This window comes from Mustelus asterias, chromosome 19 (assembly GCF_964213995.1).
Source record: "Mustelus asterias chromosome 19, sMusAst1.hap1.1, whole genome shotgun sequence".
Lineage (NCBI taxonomy): Eukaryota > Metazoa > Chordata > Chondrichthyes > Carcharhiniformes > Triakidae > Mustelus > Mustelus asterias.
The window spans coordinates 5,968,345-5,993,891 of NC_135819.1; the positions used below are offsets into that span (position 1 = coordinate 5,968,345).

Below are 25,547 nucleotides of genomic sequence, written 5' to 3' on the forward strand. Positions count from 1 at the left end.
TGTACAGGTGGATTTTGTTCCGATTGGATGAATTTGGAATGAGTTTTTGTTGACGCACACAGCAGCCAAATCAGAAACCAGTGTGCGGAGCAGATCTCATAGCTCAGCTACAGTCAACCAATCAGGAGGCTACCCAGGAATCAGATCACAGATTCATCATCTGATTGGTTGCTGGGCAGCCAATGAATGAACTGCCATTAATGGCGGTAAAGCGAGCAGACACGGGAGCAAAGGCAACAGGACAAGCGGATTAACATCAATGGGCTTTAATTTTCACTCGAGTTCTCGAATGAGAAGGCAGTGGGTGAAAGACAAATAAATCATTGCAGCCATGAGGGAATGCCAGCATTTCCTGAAGACCTTTCCAATCTGAAGCCTCCACTCCCCAGACAAATCCAAATCAACTAAACTAAGACACACAACACGAAGGGTACTCACCAGAATCTCACCCTTTAGAAGTGTTACAGTGCAAGGAAGGCAGGAATATCAGATGAAAAATGCATTGAGGGAGGGTTGGAGTGATAAGTGATGGGAGAGCAGTTTGACAGCAAATAGTCAGTAAAGAGAGAAAACAAAATGACATGCAGTTATTACAAGACTGAGCACAGCCAGGGCTTTCCAACAACTGAAATATCCCCATCACTACCATCCCCATTAGACACAAACACCAGCTCAGAAACATCCTCCAACCACCTGGGGGGGTGGGGGGGGGGGGGGAAGGGTGGTGGGGTGGAGGAGGAAGGGGGGGGGGGGGGGGGGGGGAAGAGAGGAAGGGGGGGAGGAGGAAGGGGGGGGGGAGGAGGAGGAAGGGGGGGGGAGGAGGAGGAGGAAGGGGGGGGGAGAGGAAGGGGGGGGAGAGGAAGGGGGGGGAGAGGAAGGGGGGGGAGAGGAAGGGGGGGGGGAGAGGAAGGGGGGGGAGAGGAAGGGGGGGGAGAGGAAGGGGGGGAGAGAGGAAGGGGGGGGAGAGGAAGGGGGGGAGAGGAAGGGGGGGGAGAGGAAGGGGGGGAGAGGAAGGGGGGGAGAGGAAGGGGGGGGAGAGGAAGGGGGGGGAAGAGGAAGGGGGGGGAGAGGAAGGGGGGGAGAGGAAGGGGGGGAGAGGAAGGGGGGGGAGAGGAAGGGGGGGGAGAGGAAGGGGGGGGAGAGGAAGGGGGGGGAGAGGAAGGGGGGGGAGAGGAAGGGGGGGGAGAGGAAGGGGGGGGAGAGGAAGGGGGGGGAGAGGAAGGGGGGGAGAGGAAGGGGGGGAGAGGAAGGGGGGGAGAGGAGGGGGGGGAGAGGAAGGGGGGGGAGAGGAAGGGGGGGAGAGGAAGGGGGGGGGAGAGGAGGGGGGGGGGGAGAGGAAGGGGGGGGGAGAGGAAGGGGGGGGGGAGAGGAAGGGGGGGGAGAGGAAGGGGGGGGAGAGGAAGGGGGGGAGAGGAAGGGGGGGGAGAGGAAGGGGGGGGGGAGAGGAAGGGGGGGGGGAGAGGAAGGGGGGGGGAGAGGAAGGGGGGGGGAGAGGAAGGGGGGGGAGAGGAAGGGGGGGGGGAGAGGAAGGGGGGGGGAGAGGAAGGGGGGGGAGGAAGGGGGGGGAGGAAGGGGGGGGGGGGGAGGAAGGGGGGGAGGAAGGGGGGGGAGGAAGGGGGGGGGAGAGGAAGGGGGGGGGGAGAGGAAGGGGGGGGAGAGGAAGGGGGGGGGGAGAGGAAGGGGGGGGAGAGGAAGGGGGGGGGGAGAGGAAGGGGGGGGAGAGGAAGGGGGGGGAGAGGAAGGGGGGGGGAGAGGAAGGGGGGGGGAGAGGAAGGGGGGGGGAGAGGAAGGGGGGGGGGGGGAGGAAGGGGGGGGGAGAGGAAGGGGGGGAGAGGAAGGGGGGGGGGAGAGGAAGGGGGGGGGGAGAGGAAGGGGGGGGGGGAGAGGAAGGGGGGGGAGAGGAAGGGGGGGAGAGGAAGGGGGGGGAGAGGAAGGGGGGGGAGAGGAAGGGGGGGGAGAGGAAGGGGGGGGGGAGGAAGGGGGGGGAGGAAGGGGGGGGAGGAAGGGGGGGGGAGGAAGGGGGGGGAGGAAGGGGGGGGGAGGAAGGGGGGGGGGAGGAAGGGGGGGGGAGGAAGGGGGGGGAGGAAGGGGGGGGGGGAGGAAGGGGGGGGGGGAGGAAGGGGGGGGGGGAGGAAGGGGGGGGGCAGGAGGGGGGGAGGAAGGGGGGGGGACCGGAAGGGGGGGGAGGAAGGGGGGGCTTCGGAGGAAGGGGGGGGGGAAGGAAGGGTGTGGGGGGGGGAGGAGAGGGAAGGGGGAGGAGAGGGAAGGGGGAGAGGGAAGGCGGGGGGATAGAAAAAAGGGATGGGGCGGTGTTGGAGACCACAGGATTCCTGCTTTGCTAATTAATCGACAAGTCAGAGGATGACATTCGAACATTTAGCAAATTCTGGTTAAATTGATGCGATCTTTATTCAGACTAATGGTGGAACAAGTGGACTCCATCCAAATGTTACACAAACTACACATGCAAATCAAACTATCACAGCAGGCTTGGTGCAGAGTTTGCCTCACAGACTAGCACAGGATTCCCGCTCCGCCATGTTCTTACCTGGTTTGGGACGGCTCGTTTCTTCGTTAACTGGCTGCTCCTCTGTTGTGCACTGAGGGAAAAACAGTGAACTGGATAAGCACCTCACACAGAATGGTGGAACAATCCCGTCTGTCCGTCAAACTCCCTCTTCCACGGAATCAGAGCCATGAATCAGTTTGGAATACTCCAGCCTTCAATACAATACACTTGAGACCAAACTAATCTTTTATAATGGTCTATCATAGCAGTTCATTTGTGCAATCTGTACCTATTTATCCAGTTCAGGATTCCCTAGATCTTCCTGAACACTATCTCAGTTTGTCCTGCTACCTTCAATTCAGAACATACAACAGCACAGGAACAGGTCGTGTGGCCCACGATGTTGTGCTGAACATGGCGCCAAATTAAACTAATCTCTTCTGCCTGCCCTTGGTCCATATCCCTCTACTCCTTACATATTCGTGTGCTTATCTAAAACCCCCTTAACCCTATCGTATCTGCCTGCACCACCACTCCTGGCAGCTTGTTCCAGACACCTACCGCTCTAAAACACTTGCTCTTCACATCTCCTTTCAACTTTCCCTCTCTCACCTTAAGTGCATGTTAGACATTTCAACTCTGGAGAAAAAGATTCTGACTGTCAACCCTATCTCTGTCCCTCATAAGGCATATCAGGTTTCCCCTCAGCCTCCACCGGTATAGCCCATTCCCTCTAATCCAGGCAGCATCCTGGTAAACTTCTTCACCCTCTCCAAAGCCTCCAAAATCTTCCTGTACTGTGACGATCAGAATTTAACAGCCTAACCAAAGCTACAACATCCTGACTCCTGTACTCATCGGCCTGACCAATAAAGGCAAGCATACTGTACGCCTTCGTTACCACGCTATCTGCTTGTGTGGCCACTTTCAGGGAGCTATGCACTTGAACCCCAAGATCCCTCTGTCCACTACTTGGCATGGTGGCACTGTGCCAGGGACCCGGGTTCAATTCTGGCCTTGGGTCACTGTCTGTGCGGAGTTTGCACATTCTCCCCGTGTCTGCGTGGGTTTCCTCCAGGAGCTCCGGTTAGAAACATAGAAACTAGAAGGAGTAGGCCATTCGGCCCTTCGAGCCTGCTCCGCCATTCATCTTGATCATGGCTGATCAAATTCAATATCCTCATCCCCCCTTATCCATTGATCCCTTTAGCTCCAAGAGCTATATCTAATTTCTTCTTGAAATCAGACAATGTTTTGACTTCAACTACATTCTGTGGTAGTGAATTCCACACATTCACCACCTTCTGGATGAAGAAATTTCTCCTCACCTCAGTTCTAAAAGGTTTACCCCTTATCCTCAAACTATGACCCCTAGTTCTGGACTCCCCCACCATTGGGAACATTCTTTCTGAATCTACCCTGTCTAACCCTGTTAGAATTTTATAAGTTTCTATGAGATCCCCTCTCACTCTTCTAGACTCCAATATAATCCTAACTTAGTCTCTCCTCATATGACAGAGCTGCCATCCCAGCCTGGTAAACCTTTGCTGTACTCCCCCTATAGCAAGGATATCCTTCCTCAGATAAGGACACCAAAACTGCACACAATACGCCAGGTGCAGCCTCACCAATGCCCTATACAATTGCAGCAAAACATTCCTATTCTCAAACTCTCGTGCTATGAAGGCCTACATACCATTTTGGCTTTTTTACTGTCTACTGTACCTGCGTGCATACTTTCAGCGACTGATGCATGAAGAATCCAAGGTCTCGTTGAATATCCACCTCCCTCAATTTACACCCATTCAAGTAATAATCTGTCTTCCTATTATTGCTACCAAAGTGGATAACCTCACGTTTATCCACATCATACTGCACCTGCCATGCAGATGCCCACACACCCAGCCTGTCCAAATCACACTGAAGCATCTCTGCATCCTCCTCACAGCTCACCCTCCCACCCAACTTTGTATCATTCCTCCCACAGTCTGAAAAACATGCTGGTTAGGGTGCATTGGCCGTGCTAAATTCTCCCTCAGTGTACCCAAACGGGTGCCGGAGTGTGGCGACTAGGATATTTTCACAGTAACTTCATTGCAGAGTTAATGGAAGCCTACTTGTGACACTAATAAATAAACTTAAGATTAAGTTCAGGGATCTGCAATTTACTGTATACTTACCCCTAACATTTGATCTCCCAAAGTGCAGCACCCCACACTTGCCCGGGTTACACTCCAATTTGTTAAATGGTTCTGGAACCATGGTTTTGGTGTATGGAACCAAAAGAGATGGGGGAGATACTAAATGGTATTTTTGCATCCGTATTTACTGAGGAAATGGGCATGGAGTCTATGGAAATAGGGCAAACAGGTAGGGAGGTCATGGAACCTTTACAGATTAAAGGGGAGGAGGTGCTCGCTGTCATGAGGCAAATCAGAGTAGATAAATCCCCAGGACCGGACAGGGTATTCCCTCGGACCTTGAGGGAAGCTAGTGTTGAACTTGCAGGGGCCCTGGCAGACATATTTAAAATGTCAGTATTCATGGGGGAGTTGCCGGATGATTGGAGGGTGGCTCATGTTGTTCCGTTGTTTAGAAAAGGTTCCAAAAGAAATCCAGGAAATTATAGGCCAGTAAGTTTGACGTTGGTGGTGGGCAAGTTATTGGAAGGTGTGATAAGGGATAGGATCTACAAATATTTGGATAGACAGGGACTTATTAGGGAGAGTCAACATGGCTTTGTGCGTGGTAGGTCATGTTTGACCAATCTATTAGAGTTTTTCGAGGAGGTTACCAGGAAAGTGGATGAAGGGAAGGCGATGGATGTTGTCTACCTGGATTTCAGCAAGGCCTTTGACAAGATCCCTCATGGGAGGTTAGTTAGGAAGGTTCAGTCGCTAGGTATACATGGGGAGATAGTAAATTGGATTAGACACTGGCTCAATGGAAGAAGCCAGAGAATGGTTGTGGAGGATTGCTTCTCTGAGTGGAGGCCTGTGACTAGTGGTGTGCCGCAGGGATCGGTGTTGGGTCCATTGTTGTTTGTCATCTATATCAATGATCTGGATGATAATGTGGTCAATTGGATCAGCAAGTTTGCTGATGATACAAAGATTGGAGGTGTAGTGGACAGTGAGGAAGGTTTTCAAAGCTTGCAGAGGGATTTGGACCAGCTAGAAAAATGGGCTGAAAAATGGCAAATGGAATTTAACGCAGACAAGTGAGAGATATTGCACTTTGGAAGGACAAACCAAAGAAGAACGTACAGGGTAAATGGTAGGACTCTGAAGAGTGCAGCTGAACAGAGGGATCTGGGAATACAGGTACAGAATTCCCTAAAAGTGATGTCACAGGTGGATAGGGTCGTAAAGAGTGCCTTTGGTACATTGGCCTTTATAAATCGGAGTATCGAGTATAAAAGTTGGAGTGTTATGGTAAGGTTATATAAGGCATTGGTGAGGCCGAATTTGGAGTATTGTGTACAGTTTTGGTCACCTAGTTACAGGAAGGATGTAAATAAGATTGAAAGAGTGCAGAGAAGGTTCACAAGGATGTTGCCGGGACTTGAGAAGATGAGTTAGAGAGAGAGAGTGAATAGGTTGGGACTTTATTCCCTGGAGCGTAGATTCGATAGAGGTGTACAAGATTTTGATGGGTATAGATAGAGTGAATGCAAGCAGGCTTTTTCCACTGAGGCTAGGGGAGAAAAAAAACCAGAGGACATGGGTTAAGGGTGAAAGGACAAAAGTTTAAAGGGAATATTAGGGGGCGGCTTCTTCACGCAGAGAGTGGTGGGAGTGTGGAATAAGCTGCCGGATAAAGTGGTAAGTGTTTAACATTTAAGAAAAACTTGGACGGGTTCATGGCTGAGAGGGGTGTGGAGGGATATGGTCCCAGGTCAGTGGGACTAGGCAAAAAATGGTTTGGCACAGACAAGAAGGGCCAAAAGGTCTGTTTCTGAGCTGTAATTTTCTATGGTTCTAGCTCCTCTCTTGACAATGGTGACACATCAGCATAATAACCTTGCTTCAAAACAACTTAATTGGCTGCAAGACACACTGGGAGATTTTAAATATGTGAAAGGTGCTACAATAAATGCAAGTTCTTCTTTCTTGGAGGGGATATTGTTTCATTTGTATTTCACCCAAGTAGCTATTCTTCGTATATGTGCTGATCCAGTGAGTATCGAACATACCATTGCCGAACACTTCACTACGAGGCCCACAGTGGTTTGTTACAGATAAGAGCTTGTGCACAAAAACCATCAGCTCCCTCTGCTTTGAAACTATATTCTATTTTATATTGATCCTTTTGTATTCTCCTCCCCCCAAATCTATCACCACATTTTTCATCTACTATCCCAGCAGCCTGTCCTCATCTTCTTGGAGTTGATCATTATCCTCCTCAGGTTACGATGCTTCCAAGTTTTGTCTCAGCTGCAGATTTGGAAGCTGTGCCCTGTACAACCAAGTCCAGATCAAGAAAAGCTGTGGACCTGGTACAGATTCACTCTACACCTTGCTCCAGTCGAGAAAACTGTCAACCATCACTCCCTTCCCTGAGACTCAGCCAACCTCATGTCCAGTATTATTTGTAACAAGCCACCGCAGATTCAGCGCAATGATTCAAAGCTCGGGTCAGACGTAGGTTTTAATGAATGTCTCGAAGGAAAGAGAGGTAGAGGCAAAAAGGTTTGTGGGAGGGAATTTCAGAGCTTCAGGCCATGACAGCCAAAGACACCAATGGTCCGAGCCTCAGAGTCATAGAACATAGAACAGTACAGCACAGTACAGGCCCTTCGGCCCACGATCTTGTGCCGAGCTTTATCTGAAACCAAGTTCAAGCTATCCCACTCCCTATCATCCTGGTGTGCTCCATGTGCCTATCCAATAACCGCTTGAAAGTTCCTAAAGTGTCCGACTCCACTATCACAGCAGGCAGTCCATTCCACACCCCAACCACTCTCTGAGTAAAGAACCTACCTCAGACATCCCTCCTATATCTTCCACCATGAACCTTATAGTTATGCCCCCTAGTAACAGCTACATCCACCCGAGGAAATAGTCTCTGAACGTCCACTCTATCTATCCCCCTCATCATCTTATAAACCTCTATTAAGTCGCCTCTCATCCTCCTCCGCTCCAAAGAGAAAAGCCCTAGCTCCCTCAACCTTTCCTCGTAAGAACTACCATCCAAACCAGGCAGCATCCTGGTAAATCTCCTCTGCACTCTCTCCAATGCTTCCACATCCTTCTTATAGTGAGGTGACCAGAACTGCATACAATATTCCAAATGTGGTCTCACCAAGGTCCTGTACAGTTGCAGCATAACCCCACGGTTCTTAAACGCAAACCCCCCATTAATAAACGCTAACACACTATAGGCCTTCTTCACAGCTCTATCCACTTGAGTGGCAACCTTCAGAGATCTGTGGATATGAACCCCAAGATCTCTCTGTTCCTCCACATTCCTCAGAACCCTACCTTTGACCCTGTAATCCGCATTCAAATTTGTCCTACCAAAATGAATCACCTCGCACTTATCAGGGTTAAACTCCATCTGCCATTTTTCGGCCCAGCTCTGCATTCGATCAATGTCTCTTTGCAGCCTACAACAGCCCTCCACCTCATCCACTACTCCACCAATCTTGGTGTCATCAGCAAATTTACTGACCCACCCTTCAGCCCCCTCCTCCAAGTCATTGATAAAAATCACAAATAGCAGAGGACCCAGCACTGATCCCTGTGGTACACCGCTGGTAACTGGTCTCCAGTCTGAAAAGTTTCCATCCACCACCACTCTCTGTCTTCGATCAGATAGCCAGTTACTTATCCAATCGGCCAAATTTCCCTCTATCCCACACCTCCTTACTGTCTTCATGAGCCGACCATGGGGAACCTTATCAAACGCCTTACTAAAATCCATGTATACGACATCAACTGCTCTACCTTCATCTACAACACTTAGTTACCTCCTCAAAGAATTCAATCAAATTTGTGAGGCAAGACTTACCCTTCACGAATCCGTGTTGACTATCCCGGATTAAGCTGCACCTTTCCAAATGGTCATAAATCCTATCCCTCAGGACCTTTTCCATTAACTTACTGACCACCGAAGACTAACCAGCCTATAATTACCAGAGTCATTCCTATTTCCTTTCTTGAACAGAGGAACAAAATTCGCCACACTCCAGTCCTCTGGCACTATCCCCGTGGACAGCGAGGACCCAAAGATCAAAGCCAAAGGCTCTGCAATCACATCCCTTGCCTCCCAAAGAATCCTAGGATATATCATGGAGCAATGGTGGAGGAATTAAAATCAGAGATGCATCCTGCACTGCTCTAATTTGGGCTTCGTATCGGAGGCTTTGCCGGGCTAAAGAGGAGTTTGAAACCCATAAGAATTTTGAAGCATTGTTTAACCAGGAGACAATAGACAGCAGTGAGCTGTGAAGATCTGGGTGTGGGTAGCAGTGTTTGTGATGAGCTCCAGTTTATGGAGCTGGAAGATGGGATGCTGGCTGGGACAGATTGTAACATATAACAAACATAAGGATCAGTTTCTGAAGTCAACGAGCAGAAGCAGGAGAACTGAAGGTGCGTTTTCTCCAATGATTGCAAAAAACCCCAAGTTTCTAATAACAAACGCTGAATCAATCCTCAGCAGATGCAGAGTGTGGACAAGGGGGAACACTACCAACAGGCCAATGGCATTCTACAGGGACTGTTAATGCAGCTCACATGAAAAACAACTCGTTTGTTGCTGCCTTGATTAGTAACAGTCGACTGCTCAGTCCCATGAGCCTGTTCTGCCCTCCAATTATATCATGGCTGATCTGTGATTTAATTTCAGTTCGGGGGAAATGTTGGGATATGAGACCGAGAGTCTAGTTCTTCTAGTTAGAATCGGTCTATATTTTCCAGATTTAAGAAAATGAGCGGTGATTTCATTGAAACAAAAATCCTTGCAAGGCTCGACAAGTAAACAGGCTGTTTACCCGGCCAGAGAATCGAGAACGAGAAGGGATAGTTCTCAGGATAAGGGGCCATCTATTTCCTTGCACCATCAGCCTTGTCCAGCACCAGTACACCGTTCCTACTCAGTGTACCATCCACCAGACGCACTAGCAAGTCACCATGCCTCCTTTAACAGCACCTTCCATGACATTGACCACTTAGAAGGAATGGGTAGCAAACACATGGAAACACCACCAGCTGCAAGTTCGGGTACATCCTCCAACCACACCGCCTCGATTTGGAAATATGATGCTGTCACTGGGTCAACATCCAGGAACTTCCTAACAGCACTGAGTTGTACCTACACAACATGGACTCCAGCAGTTAGGAGCTCACCACCACCTTCGAGGGCATTAGGGATGGGTAATAAATACTGGCCTAGCCAGCGACACCCCATCCTCAAAGAATAAAAACGCAACTCAGAGGGTTGCGAATCTCAGAAGTTTCGAACAAAGAGGGCTGGAGATGGCGAGTCAATGGTGATACGCAATGCTATGATTGTTTGATTATTGAGCATGAAGGGAATGAAGGATGAGAAGGCGGTGTTGAGATGCATGGGCAGCTCTGATTTTATTGAATAATGGAGTAGGCTCAAGTGCCTGCATGGCCACTCTTGCTCCCATTTATTACAACCAGTTTTCTATACTTACTTGGCAAATCCAATGAAGTCCTCATGGTTTGTATTGATATAGGATAGTTCGATGTCAATCAACAAGAGGATCTAGAAGAGATTGGGTACAGGTGAGCACTGCTGCCATCAAGGCCTCAGGGTGTGTACATACGACTAACCAGTTGACAATGACAATATATTAAATCGAGGTACATGTTACAGGAAGAATTATGGACAAATTTAAGAATCCATCGCTCACTGACCTGATCCTTTGTCTTCCCTTCCCGGTCTCTGACATAAGTGGTTACAATTCTCTCCGTCTCCTCTCGTAACCTGGGAAAGGAGTTGAGCTGCAGGAAGAGGAGAGCAGACGGCACTGCAGTTTGCTGGGGTCTAACTCAAACCAACAGTCACAAACAGGTCAGTGTAGTGAGGAGAAGGAGAAGGAATAGGAGGGGGAAACCTGGCAGGCTGGAGTAGAACGGGGTTCACTGAGAAACACAGCAAGCTCATTCCCATTACACATCACCAGGTAACAGAAACCAGCAGATTTGGGAGAAAGCTTCGATTAAAACCACACTAGGCACCACAGAAAAAGACCGGAGTCAACGTAGAAAATTTAAATTGACAGGTCTGGCGTGGATGACAATCTAGCTTTATTCAAAGCTTCATCACAACCAAAGCAATCAACTGAGGAGCAGCCAGACAAGACAGTGAGATAAAGGAAGATTAAAGGCAGCAAGTACAGACTGAACAGGCGCACTCAGACAGCGTAGAGGAACGGTTCAGCAACAACCTTTGAACCCCCCCCAGGCCCAGACGACACCAGTCTAAACAGGAAAGACTGGGAAAGAGAACGTGAGCAGCCGAAATGAGACAGACCAAACTGACCAGATGTTAACTGGCCCAGTGAACGGGATAGTGGCCAATCAGAAATCTCATTCTTAATCACAGAGCTGGAACAAGGAGATTCCCAAAACAACTCAAATCTCTTTCTTGGGAAAGCAGGGGAAGATGAGCTCAGGGCCAGCTGAGACGGGAAGTGTAAAGGTGGCTCAATATAAAGTAGCGGCACTGCTTCAAAAAAGCTCAGGTGCTGCCCCAGGGCACTGACCTTTCTGTACTAACGACAAATTATCAAAATGGTAATATTAAAGACTTTCAAAGATTGGGAATATTACATTTCTCTGGTTCAGTGATCAAAGGCACAACCTTGGGCCAGGGTTAGAGAAAACCTGATCACCTCTGTTGAACATCAGAAACCTGCCTATCCCCATCCTGGCATCAGCAACAGCCCTCCGGCTCCAGTGACCTGCCCACCCCCCTTCTTGGCTCCAGTGCCCTCTCCTCCTACCTCCATCCCCCCCCCCAGCCCTTCTCCTCCCTCACCCCAGTCCTGTGGTTCCAGCGACCTGCTCCTCCCCATACCCAGCCTCCACTCCTTCACCCACCCCCTGGCTCCAGTGATCTGCCCACCTCCCCTTCCTTCCTCTCCTCCGCCCCCAGCCCTTCCCCTCCCCACTACAGCTCAGCTCATTATCCCCTCATCCATCGTTATGACGCACCCTCTTCCCTCCAATACTGCAGGTTCCTGACTCTGTGCGAACTGAAGTCAGCCTCACCAGCAGTGTAACAACTGAGGGACAGGAATGGCTACAGGGCTCTATCTGCCCACTGGACTTGGTCCCCTCATCTCCCGGAGAGTGGTTCGAGATGGAATGAATGAGATTGAGTGGCGCTGAGGGAAAGCTCACTTTAAATAGCTCAGTAATTGATGTGTTTTAGCGCTATGGTTACCTTGTCGCTACACTTTCTGATGACAGTGGCCAGTTCGGAGACCACCATGTCAATGCACTTCAGGCACGGCTCCTTCAACTTGTGCACCTGCTTTTTCACTATGGCTTCGAATGCCATGTCTGGGGTGAACAGCCCCGTCCTACACACAGCAAGCACAGAGCAAAGAGGGGCAGAGACAGGATCAAGGGCAATGTGGAAACAGACATCGAGAGAGAGCGAGCAAGAGAGACACAGAAGGGGGGGAAAAAAACAAAAATAGACAGAGAATGCAAGAGAGTTAGCATGTCCATTATCAAGATCAGCAAACTGAACCAAGACAGGCCATGTCAGCACTAGGGGGCCAGTGAGGAAGAGTCATTGTCCAGGCTTCAGGAGCACTTCAATGCTGAGCCCACCTCCCTCCACTAACGTTCCTTCAATCAAACCAGCCACAAATTGTGCCCCTGGACTGGGAGAAAAGGGGAAATTGGAGATTAGGTTTAGATTTTCCTCAGCCCTAACAAGGGGCAGAACCTGGAGTGGGGAGAGCCATGGGAGCATACAGCAGCCTTGGCTCACCCCCCCCAGAGTCTGGACTGTCCCTCGCACCGTCAGAGTGTCCAGCTCAGTCACCCTCCAGTATCAGTGTGACCGGAAACTGTGTGCGTGACCCTCCTCCCGGCTCTCAGCACTTGCACAGGGCCCAGACTGCTCAGTTTGCTGCTCCCTGCTTAGTAACACATGCACCATTGCCTCAGACAAACCTCTATACCTGCCTTGTGTTCCTTTAGCTTGGAGTGTTTGTTTGGTGGTTTGGGGGGGGCGGGGAGAAACAGCATTTTAGCAAATCAACTGAATAAATCCATCCAATATCAAAACGGCAAAGCTGGACCGAAGTAGGAGCAGAATTTAACTTATGGAGCCGGGAATGACCCACTTACTGAAATGTTGACAATGCCGTTTCCTTCAGCAAACACTAACATATTTCAGGATTGGATTAGCCTGGTTAAAGGCCTCAGTTATTGACTCAAACTGCAGCTGTTTCACCAGACCAGAATACTCTTTGTACCAAAAAGATTACCAGAGCAAGTCCATCCCCAAAATACAAACCTCCAGAATTCTCTCCTGATGAATTAATTCACCCCAGGCCCGGGGGGGGGGGGGGGGGGGGGGGCGGGGGGGAGTTTGTACCCAGAGGGTGGTGACAGTCAGGAATGCGCTGCCTGGGAGACTTTGCAGTCTCCAGGATGCCGGGTTGCTTCACATCCTTTAACAAGTACCTGGATGAGCACTTGACACATCATAACATTCAGGGCTATGGGCCGAGTGCTGGCAGATGGGATTAGGTGAGAGTTCAGGTGTTTCTAATGTGTCGGTGCAGACTCGATGGGCAGAAGGGCCTCTTCTGCGCTGTACGATTCTACGATGATTCTAAGAGTTAAATCGTTTCCCCGGCAGCACTGCAGTACGACCCATTACCTGAGCAACCACAGGAGAGAGGCAGGATTTGGAATAATTCTCTAGGATCACTGAAGGAACACTCAGCAAGGCTAATGCATTACTGTTTATGCAGTTCAGAAATCTGTACCAGGGTTCAAACAGTGGGGAGAGTCAGAGCAGTAAACTCAACCAATTAGCATCATCCCAACACTCCATAGACACTCAGGAAGATGCTCTCTGTTTTGTAGTGTTTCTACAGTAAAGCACACATTTAAACTGATCTACATCTCCATGCACTGAAGGAGGAGGAAGGGGACATCAGAAAACCAACAAGAGCTGTGTCTGAACAGAACCCACTGCCTCAGCGCAGTCATTCACCATAGAGGAGGAAGAAGGGGGGAGGGGGAACCCACAGAGCGAGGGGGCCCGGGGAGGGGGAACCCACAGAGCGAGGGGGCCCGGGGAGGGGGAACCCACAGAGCGAGGGGGCCCGGGGAGGGGGAACCCACAGAGCGAGGGGGCCCGGGGAGGGGGAACCCACAGAGCGAGGGGGCCCGGGGAGGGGGAACCCACAGAGCGAGGGGGCCCGGGGAGGGGGAACCCACAGAGCGAGGGGGCCCGGGGAGGGGGAACCCACAGAGCGAGGGGGCCCGGGGAGGGGGAACCCACAGAGCGAGGGGGCCCGGGGAGGGGGAACCCACAGAGCGAGGGGGCCCGGGGAGGGGGAACCCACAGAGCGAGGGGGCCCGGGGAGGGGGAACCCACAGAGCGAGGGGGCCCGGGGAGGGGGAACCCACAGAGCGAGGGGGCCCGGGGAGGGGGAACCCACAGAGCGAGGGGGCCCGGGGAGGGGGAATCCACAGAGCGAGGGGGCCGGGGGAGGGGAACAACAGAGCGAGGGGGCCGGGGGAGGGGAACAACAGAGCGAGGGGGCCGGGGGAGGGGAACAACAGAGCGAGGGGGCTGGGGGAGGGGAACAACAGAGCGAGGGGGCCAGGGGAGGGGAACAACAGAGCGAGGGGGCCAGGGGAGGGGAACAACAGAGCGAGGGGGCCGGGGGAGGGGAACAACAGAGCGAGGGGGCCGGGGGAGGGGAACAACAGAGCGAGGGGGCGAACAGATTAGGGAGATACACCAATTAACAGCATGGACTGCATCTCTCCCTCCACCATCTCTCTTCAGACACACTGCGACACAGATAGGAATTACCCATGCTCTTTGCAGTCTCCAGTCAAGTGCTGGGCGCACACGGTGTGCTAGGGCTGGTAGCTGAGGCTATGAGTTAATCCAGGCACGACCTGTTCCTGGTTCCCTGTGCCCCTGTTGGTCCTCAGGCACAGCAGACAGTTTAAATGTTAGATCATGCACACACAATGACACAGTATAAGCTGCTGGTGCGAGGCAGGGCCAGCCTCTGAGGCAGAGATACCTTGAGTGTGCACTGTCTGACTGTGTTTACCAATTCCTGGATAACCATGTCCACACACTTCAAACACGGGGCTTTGAGCTTCACCACCTGCTTTTTCACTATTGCTTCAAACGCCAAGTCCGGGGTGAACAGCCCCGTTCTACAGCCAGGGGGAGGGAGAGATAAAAAGCAAAACAAAAAGGAAAAGCAAGTCAACACAACACGAGGATGAACACAGAGCAGTGCAGTCTCTACAAAGCATTCTGTCCGACTCTCATTCCATTTCCCAAAGGTGATCCACAGGTGAATCCGTCTTGGGGAGATTTCAGGATTGTTACTAGACTGTGGGATAGAACACCCTCCCATCCCCACAGACCACACCCCCCGCCACAGACCACACACCCGCCCTCAACAGACACCCCTCCCACCCCCACATACACTCCCCACAGCCACCCTCAACAGACACCCCTCCCACCCCCACATACACTCCCCCCACCCCCACAGCCACTTCCCCCACCCATCCTCAACAGGCACCCCTCCCATCCCCACAGACCACCCACCTGCCCTCAACAGGCACCTCTGACCCCCACACCACACCCTCCCCTCACAGACACCCCCCCCCCTCTCGCATACACGCTCACCTGAACCTCTCAGCCACTCAGCTGAGTGAGTAACTGTAATCGAGCTGCTCTTTAATCCGACACAAAGCCCCCCCCCCCCCCCCTGGGGAATTTGGGGCAGTTAAGACTTTTCAATGGATTTAAGGAGCAACAGGAACACAACCTCCCCAAAGCTCATCAGCATCTGCCGGAACATTCCATCGTCCAGAACAAGCGCAGAGCCCCACACGCTGGCAAAACCCCCCCCCACGACAGACATTTCCCCGGGACCACCAAACACCCACAGCACAAAGCCCCTCCCTAGCAGACTCAAATTCCTCACCCCCTAACGGTGGTGGGCACACTGCCCACCCCCGCTCTCCCCTCCCCCTTCAAAAAAGCTGGGCCCACTGCCCCTCCCCCAGCAGAGACACCCTGCCCCTACAGCACACTGCCTGCCTGCCCCCCACCCCCCCCCCCCCAAAACCAGGCACACCCTGCCCCTCCAGCACACTGCCCCACCCCTGCAGACATTTCCCCCCATCCGCGGTGGGAGCACACCCTGCCCCCTCTCCCCCCGGCTGAGCTCCACCCAAACTCAATGGTAGCTGGGCTGGTGTCAGAATGAATGAAGCTAAACAAACAAAGCTCACACAAACAGGGCAAATATTAAAGAAATGTTAAACACGGGGGGAGGAGGAGGAATGGGAAAGCTTCCACAGATTACATGTCCCTAGACCCAATGGAGAGATTAGTAATTGTTCAGTTTACAGCAACATTCCCAACCCAGAGATGTACAACTTGCAAAAGGGAAAGGTTATTTTGCTCTGACTGCACCCTTTACCTAGCCAGTGTTTTTAGAGAATGATGTAGCAGGTGTTGTGCAAACACATTTACTCTGACCGAGAATTTGATCTAAAGATCAAACAGATAAGCATGACTCAATTGTTGTAACTAAACCCTGCACACCTTTAGGAACTGATCTGGACTCCACCCTGTTCACATAATAACATTACACTACACATTGTGAAACAGGTCACTACCAGCGTTCCAAGCTAAGCTGCTTGGGTACGTGGCCATTCAGGCCATTCCTGATGTTTGATCCTGTGCAATGGGATAGTGCACTGAAAAAAAAAAAAACGGCCTCACACAAAAATCTAAACGTTAAAGGAAGCACAGGTCACCACGCCGATGGCCCACTGGTCCAGCCAGATCAGGATTATCCTGCTGTGCTGTGTCTATTCCTTTTGCTTTCTCTCTCTCTCCCAACACCAAAGTGCGATTTTAATTCTGACTGTACTCCTTCCGTTATTGGAGTTCACGTGGCCAACAACACTTGCCTGACACCGTGGATGTTTTTGATTGCATAGCTGATCTCTCTCCTCAGCTCCTTCTCATCAAACTCCATCTGCATGGAGAACACAAACCACATTTACAATGCTGAACAAGCGTGATAGAGATAGAGGGAAAATTCCAAATCAGGGCGACATCGATGGAGGATTCTTCAAGCAGCCATTAGCTTCCCCCAGCAGTGCCTTACCTTCACGAGCTCAAACGGGAATCGTTCATGAAAGATGCGGTTAATTCTTGCACCTCCAGAGAGTTCCACTGTATCCACCTGGTCACCTGAACCTTCAATTCTCTTCTCAAAATCCACTCCAAACTGCTGCACCATCCTGAGAGCCAGAACATGAGCGTTGAAAGAGAGATTTCAGTTCCCACTGTACACATCATCTCAATCACTTTAAATACAGTCATAATGTTTGCAAATCCAACAACCATTTCCCACACATCATCCCAAAAACACCAGTTTGTTAACACCTAACACCATGAAAAATAAGAACATACATAGAACATAGAACATTACAGCGCAGTACAGGCCCTTCGGCCCTCGACGTTGCACCGACCAGTGGAACCAATCTAAAGCCCCTCTAATCTACACTATTCCAATATCATCCATATGCTTATCCAATAACCATTTGAATGCTCTTAATGTTGACGAGTCCACCACTGCTGCAGGCAGGGCATTCCACGCCCTTACTACTCTCTGAGTAAAGAACCTACCTCTAACATCTGTCCTATATCTCTCACCCCTCAATTTAAAGCTATGTCCCCTCGTGCTAGCCAACACCATCCGAGGAAAAAGGCTCTCACTATCCACCCTATCTAATCCTCTGATCATCTTGTATGCCTCTATTAAGTCACCTCTTAACCTTCTTCTCTCTAACAAAAACAACCTCAAGCCCCTCAGCCTTTCCTCATACGATTTTCCCACCATACCAGGCAACATCCTGGTAAATCTCCTCTGCACCCTTTCCAACACTTCCACATCTTTCCTATAATACGGCGACCAGAACTGTACGCAATTCTCCAAATGCGGCCGCACCAGAGTTTTGTACAGTAGGTACGGGGAGGTGGGTTGAGTGGATGGGTGTGCGACTTAAACCCTGTACAAATTATTACATGGATCCACTCACCAATGAACAATACATAACCAGCAGCTTGCACAGAATGTATTGTAATATTTGCCATAACAAACAGAAAATGCTGGAAAATCTCAGCAGTTCTGTGGAGAGAGATTAGAGCCAATGTTTCGAAACCTTTGGCCTTTTATCATGTTTGCCGTAGGTGTTGTTGGCCAGTCACAATATGATCACAAAAAACTCTTTCTGATGCTAACAGACTTTCACAATGGATAAGGGAGGAATGTTGACCAGGTCACTTCCCAATGGCCACCTGAACAGACAGACAGGGTCTCAATCTAATGGCTTATTCAGAAGGTCCACACCTCAATCCAACACCAAAGTGAGTAGTGGAATATTTTGGACTTGAACCTACAATCTCCTAATTCAGAGGCGAGTGTTAGCACGAAACTGACATAATGAAAAATAGAAATATAAAGATCTAAGGCACAAAGATGCTATTCAGCCCATCACCCTTCATGCTGCAAGCTCCCATTAGAGATATGGTCAATCCATCAGGAAAATAAACGAACTGATGAAAGAAGATCAATTATGGAAGCACAGCGTTCAAATTTACCAAGTTTAACAGCTGCTGCAGCTGGACATCACGGTGGCACAGTGGTTAGCACTGCTGCCTCACAGCACCAGGGATCCGGATTCAATTCCCGGCTTGGGTCACTGTCTGTGTGGATTTCTTCCGGGTGCTCCGGTTTCCTCCCACAGTCCAAAGATGTGCAGGTTACGAGGACTGGCCATGCTAAATTGCCTCTTAGTATCTCAAGCTGTGTCAGTTAGGGGGATTAACAATGCAAATGCACGGAGTTAGGGGAATAGGGCAGAGGTTGGGCCTGGATAAGATGCTCTTTTGGGGAGTTGGTGCATGCTCGATGGGCTGAATGGCCTTTTTCTGCACTGCAGGGATTCTACAATTAACTATATCCATTGCCGCATCCATACTGAATCCTGATTATCTCAACTCTCAGCTGTTCATTGTTTACCAAAAGGGTCAATACGCTGACAGTGGGGGAGGGGGAGGCATAAGATGGGTAACAGATGACAGGTTAACCACACAGTGTCTGACTGCCCTTCAACACACAACTCCATGCAGCCCGAGCCCACACTTGCCCCGCTTACTGGAGGAGTGCTTTGGTTTTCCTGGTGGGATCGTCTGGTCTGAAGTTTTTATATTCCTCAACCTCCTTCTCCAGCGACAGCATCTGGCTCTGTAACTTGTTTCTCAATGCAGGCAAGGTTTCACGGATGTGGTTCGTCAATTGCTGCATTACAAATAAAAAGAAAATGGTCAAAAATGAACAGCAACAGAAACTGGAAGACTGCGCTGGTGCAGTCTACTGCCCCTGTTTATGGTGCATGTGGAAGACTGCACTGGTGCAGTCTACTGCCCCTGTTTATGGTGCATGTGGAAGACTGCACTGGTGCAGTCTACTGCCCCTGTTTATGGTGCATGTGGAAGACTGCACTGGTGCAGTCTACTGCCCCTGTTTATGGTGCATGTGGAAGACTGCACTGGTGCAATCTACTGCCCGTATATGATGCATGTGGAAGACTGCACTGGTGCAATCTACTGCCCGTATATGATGCATGTGGAAGACTGCGCTGGTGCAATCTACTGCCCGTATATGATGCATGTGGAAGACTGCGCTGGTGCGGTCTACTGCCTGTATATGATGCATGTGGAAGACTGCGCTGGTGCGGTCTACTGCCCGTATATGATGCATGTGGAAGACTGCGCTGGTGCGGTCTACTGCCCGTATATGATGCATGTGGAAGACTGCGCTGGTGCGGTCTACTGCCCGTATATGATGCATGTACCCACACTGCTCTCCAATGACCAGTGTCCATGCTCACCCCGACTACTGATACAACACAGCCAACAACACCCTCACATGTCCCAAAACCTGATGAAATTCCTGCCTATAATTGGATTGTGAGATTACAGACATCAATGTCACTACACAGTGCGCCAACAATACTATTCTACTCGGTACCGCCTCTTTGCCACAGTCACAGACCCACCAGCTTCAGGAACACAGAGCAAGGTCCAAACATTGGCCATTCATCAAGGTTTAGATCTGGAATGATGGAAAACTGGATTCCAGTGTAGCAGCATGAACAGGTTAGTGAAATAGACAGAAGAAGGGTCCTAGCACCTGTTCAATATCAGTGACCGGCAGGATATTTTGGATGGTGTCGAACTTCAAATGTTCATGGGGTTACACTCTTCCAGGCAAGTAGACAGTATTCCAGTGCAAGCCTGACTTGTGCCTTATAGATGGTGGGTTAAGTTTTGGGAGTCAGGAGGCGAGTTACTCAGTGCAGAATTCCCAGCGCCTGACCAGCTCTTGTAGGCACAGTATTTATGTGGCGAGTTCAATTCAGTTTCTGGGGTCAGGTACAGCATCTGGAATGCGCTGCCTGGGAGGGTGGTAGAGGCGGGTTGCCTCACATCCTTTAAGAGCTATCTGGATGAGCACTTGGCACATCATAACATTCAGGGTTATGGTCCAAGTGCTGGCAGATGGATTAGGTGGGAATTCACATGTTTCTAATATGTCAGTGTGGACATGATGCGCTGTATGATTCTATAAAATATACTTACTAAAGGCCGTTGACACTCACTGTACACGGGTACAATTCAAGTCTGGGCCTTTGAACCAGGTACTCACTGTGGAACTCTATCCCAGCACACAGTCAGCACCTTCAAGGGAGAAAAGTTATTCAAAAATGTAGGTACTTATGTAAGAGACCAGCGTATTCAGCGCCTCCTTCCATGCCCCCAAACATGTGCACATGCGCCCCCCCCTCACCTGATTCAGCATCTTTTGTAAGTGTGGGGTCCCCATGCGTTCAGCCATGTGCCGGTAGGAGGGGTGAGACAGGAAGAACTTCCTCTCAGCCGCCAGGGCTGCGCGAATATCCTTCTTACCGTCAATATCTTTCTGACTTCTGTTCACCACACCAATGTATCCTGCAAGGAACGGGATGCGAGAATTACAGCCGAGATACAGATATAGTGGAACAGATTGCCATTTTAGTTAAAACCTGTGTTGGTATTTGTGATCAAGCACAGATAGCCCGGTGCCAAGAATGGAAACATTCCCTATTTCAGGCACTTATTCCCAGCATCAAACATTCCAAACTCACAACATTCCAAGCTCACAAGGTGACCCAGAGCTCGGTTTGCAAGATCACTGATAGGGCCAATCTTATAGCGTGTGGAACATTAGGTGTCTATCAATAGGCTGGCAGTGTACAGTCTTGCTAGCAGAGAACCCATTAGCGGATTTCTCAACTAACACATTGAGGAAAGGGAGCACGTTTTAGACTGCTTCCCTTCAAAAGTCAATTGGAACGTGGAATGATGTATCTAAGGAACTCTTTACATGCAGCTGTCAATTTAAAGATTACAATTGTTTCAGATGTGTATGGGGTAGGAGGTTAGAGCTCAACCCATCAAAAACAGGTTTCTCTTGGAAACAGATGAAAATAATAGTGAGTGCTGAACTCAAGGATCCAATGGCCACATTATCTATTTGGCATATATGGCATCATTAAAATTGGCCTTGACTGCATGAGTTGGTAAGTTCATTCCTTCAATGAATATAGATGCAGTAAATGACAGCATGTCTATAATGCTGTGATAAGGCTTCCTTCTGTGTCACATTCATAAATAAGCTCACAATGTCACACGAGAACAAAGACAAGGCGCTGTTATCGATATGTAGGTCACAATAGTCTTTGCAAAGATGAAGGAACCCTTCACTGAAGGGCTGGCTGTAGTAATTCATAATGTGGAGATGCCGGCGTTGGACTGGGGTAAGCACAGTAAGAAGTCTCACAACACCAGGTTAAAGTCCAACAGGTTTGTTTGGTTGCACAAGCCACAAGCTTTCGGAGCGCTGCTCCTTCATCAAGTGAGTGACTTCTGCTGCACATTCTGCTGATGAAGGAGCAGCGCTCCGAAAGCTTGTGGCTTGTGCTACCAAATAAACCTATTGGACTTTAACCTGGTGTTGTGAGACTTCTTACTGTAGTAATTCAGTCAATCATTTGGCCATTGTATGCAATAATAGGGCATAATGGGACATCACTTGTTTCTTCAACAGTCCATACATGCTTGGATGTATGAGCCATGAGGATGAATCCCATCATATACATTGCAAAACAGCTCGCTATTCTGAACCAAGTCTAACAAACATTTTTGTAACAAAAACAGAAAATGCTAGAAAATCTAAGCAGGTTCGACAGCATCTGTGGAGAGAATAGGGCCAACATTGAGTTTGGATGACCCTTTACCATTTTTTAAACTTGCTTCTAAGCAAGGCTGGGCAGTCATTCTTAGCAGCATGAAGGAACTTGCGGGTGGTATGGTTTTCAATGCGTCCGCTATCCTTGTCCTTCTGGGAGGGATAAATTATGGGTTTGGAAGGAACCTTGGCGAGTTCCTGCAGTGCATTTTGTAGATGGTGCACACGGCTCCTGCTGTATGTAGATGGTGGAGGGAGTGGATATTGAAGGTGGTGGATGGGGTGCCAATCAAGTGAGCTGCTTTGTCCTAGATGGTGTTGGGCTTCTGAGTGTTGATGGGGCTGCACTCTTCCAGGCAAATGGGGAGTATTTAATCAGGTTCCTGTCTTGTAGATGATGAGGGTGAGGTGGTGAGTTACTCAGCACAGAATTCCCAATGCCTGGCCCCTCTTGTAGTATTCGTATGGCTATTCCAATTCAGTTTCTGGTCAATGGTACCTCCCAGGATGTTGATATTGGGTGGGTCAGCAATGGTAATGCCATATCTTCCTTTGTGCCAGGATTCTGACCAGAGTTTTAAATGGCAATTATTCTCACCACCTCTGGAGTTCAGCTCTTTGTCCGTGTTTCAACCAAAGCTGTAATGAGGTCAAGAGCTGAGTGACCCTGGCAGAATCCAAACTGAGTGTCAGTGAGTAAGTTATTTCTGAGCAAGTTTTACTTGATAGCACTGCTGATAATCCCTTCCATCAATGTGCTGATGATTGAATGCAGACTGATAGGGCAGTAATGGGCCAGTTTGGATTTGTTGTGGTAGAGGACATACCTGGGCAACTTTCCACTTTACTGGATAGATGCCAGTTTTATTGCTGTACCTGAACAGCTTGGGGCTAGGGCCATGGCAAGTTCTGGAGCACAAGGAAAGTACTATCACGACTGAAGACTTTGCAGTATCCAATGTCTTCACATGGAGTGAATCGAATTGGCTAAAGACCGGCTTCTGTGATGCTGAGGACTTTCGGAAGAGGCTGTGATGGATCTACTCAGCACTTCTAGCTGAAGATTGTAGCAAATGCTTCAGGTAATCTTTTGCACTGACATGCTGGGCTTCTCCATCATTGAGGATGGGGATATTTGTGGAGCCGCCTCTTCCAGAGAGTTGTTTAAATTGTCCAACACCAATCATGTATAAAAAAGGAATATGTTCAAACCGTGCGACAGGAGAGACTACAGTGCCCTGTCACTTTTGCCACGGCAACACCTTGACCAGAGTCCATTCACCAACCAACCAGCACCCTTTTCAACTATAGTATGAAATTATCATTTGAAATTTGGTGTTCTTGTATTTGTCCAGATGAGTGCAAAATGAAAAGCTTCAGTAAGATGCATCTCTACTCTGCAATATTCAAGTTCTACTCTATCACAACTTTTGGCAAATGCCAGTGACACATGGAGGTGGTGGTTTATATTTTGGTTATTGAAACACTCGAGAAGATGCAAAATGATTTACAGAATGGGGAGATTATGGTTATCAGGAAGGATTGAGAAGGCTGGAATTCATTTCTTTACAGAGAAGACTGATAGAGGTGTTTAAGATTATGAGGAGGATTACATAGAAACATAGAAAAACTACAGCACAAAACAGGCCCTTCGGCCCACAAGTTGTGCCGAACATATCCCTACCTTTTAGGCCTACCTACAACCCTCCATCCTATTAAGTCCCGTGTACTCATCCAGGAGTCTCTTAAAATACCCTATTGAGTTTGCCTCCACCACCACTGACGGCAGCCGATTCCACTCGCCCACCACCCTCTGTGTGAAAAACTTCCCCCTAACATTTCCCCTGTACCTACCCCCCAGCACCTTAAACCTGTGTCCTCTCGTAGCAGCCATTTCCACCCTGGGAAAAAGCCTCTGAGAGTCCACCCGATCTATGCCTCTCAACATCTTATATACCTCTATTAGGTCTCCTCTCATCCTACGTCTCTCCAAGGAGAAAAGACCGAGCTCCCTCAGCCTATCCTCATAAGGCATGCCACTCAATCCAGGCAACATCCTTGTAAATCTCCTCTGCACCCTTTCAATCTTTTCCACATCCTTCCTGTAATGAGGCGACCAGAACTGAGCACAGTACTCCAAGTGGGGTCTGACGAGGGTCTTATATAGCTGATTGATTGGATAACTGTAGAGACGGTTTCACTTGTGGCCAAGACCAGAACCAGGGACATTAGACAGTCACTAATAAATCCAATAAAGAGTTCAGGAGAAACATCTTCATCAGAAAGTGGAACTCGGTTCCACAGGGAGCAGTGTAGATACACAGGGGAGAAATGAACTGAAAGTCATGATGATGGGGTTTGTATTCGGAGGGCAGACAGAGGTTTGTGTGGAGCATAAATACTGGCGCTGATGGCCTGTGTTGAACTTACCCCGGCGAAGAGGCAGGAGCCGGTTTTCCAGTATATCCCGGGCATCCGTCCCTTCATCCATCAAATCCAACTTTGTAATCACACCAATGACCCTCAGACCTGTGCAGAGATGAGAGCTTTAGAGAGTTGATTACCCAGCAACACAGAATAAAGGGGATCAGTCCCAGTTAACAATGCTAACAATTAGCTTTTTGCAGCAGACAATCAATGTTAAAAAGCAACTTCCTCAAGAGAGCAGTTTAAACATTTTCATACCCACAATCTGCAATAACTAGACACCAAAATATAGATTTCAAACCTCAGATGAAGTCAGAGTCACCAGTCAGTCTAGCAGTGACATAAGTGACTGGAGGACTCAGGGTACTTGTCTCGAGTTGCCCTCAACTAACCTAGCCATAGATCATAGAAAAATAAACGGCTGCATATTCCCGAGGACGAGATCAGGCTGTCCCCTTCTGCTCAGGAGACAGATACAGGATAAATCTAGGCCTGGCGTGACAGCAAGCTTCACAGTCACTTCAAGAACCCCAGTATTTTTCCTGGAAGTGATGACTGCCTACCAATGGTATTCCCTATCCTGTGGGAGCAGGAACATTGGAACCAGAGACAAACAGACCTCTTACCTTGTGGGTCAACCTCCTTGGCAATCTTAAGTGCATCTGAGTTGGCGAGGTCAGAGTTTGCTGGAGTGACAGCCAGGATGAGACAGTTCTCTTTGCTGATGAACTGCATGATCATCTCTTTGATCTGGTGCTCTATATCAGCTGGCTGATCACCAACCGGCACCTTGGTGATACCCGGCAAATCAATCAAAGTCAGATTTAAAACTAGCACAAAAAAAAGCAAAGTGAAAAGACTGAATTAGGAACAATAATTACAGAAAAGTCAAACAAAGCGAAGAAAAACATCCTGAATATAACAAACTCCATCTCCTCGAACAAAAACACACAATGTTGGAAAATCTCAGCAGGTCTGACAGCATCTGTGGGGAGAGAATGGAGCCAACGTTGAGTCTAGATGATTCTGTCA

General features: G+C 49.5%; 1 protein-coding gene across 4 annotated transcripts in view; it reads right to left on the minus strand.

Moving 5' to 3' along the window:
- The window catches only part of LOC144507716 (dynamin-2-like), a 53,448-nt gene that overhangs the window by 12,709 nt on the left and 15,192 nt on the right, over positions 1-25,547 (minus strand). For 2 of the 4 annotated variants that reach the window (XM_078234935.1, XM_078234933.1), the window contains exons 4-14: positions 25,142-25,345; positions 24,519-24,617; positions 20,649-20,809; positions 18,955-19,097; positions 16,899-17,034; positions 16,699-16,766; positions 11,933-12,071; positions 10,399-10,485; positions 10,176-10,246; positions 2,549-2,600; positions 278-450 (exon numbers count right to left, since the gene is read on the minus strand). In XM_078234935.1, coding sequence (XP_078091061.1) covers positions 278-450; positions 2,549-2,600; positions 10,176-10,246; positions 10,399-10,485; positions 11,933-12,071; positions 16,699-16,766; positions 16,899-17,034; positions 18,955-19,097; positions 20,649-20,809; positions 24,519-24,617; positions 25,142-25,345 — 1,333 coding nt within the window. Of the gene's footprint in view, positions 1-277; positions 451-2,548; positions 2,601-10,175; positions 10,247-10,398; positions 10,486-11,932; positions 12,072-14,780; positions 14,920-16,698; positions 16,767-16,898; positions 17,035-18,954; positions 19,098-20,648; positions 20,810-24,518; positions 24,618-25,141; positions 25,346-25,547 lie in introns of all 4 variants that reach the window. The other 2 variants (XM_078234934.1, XM_078234932.1) reach the window with 1 other exon arrangement.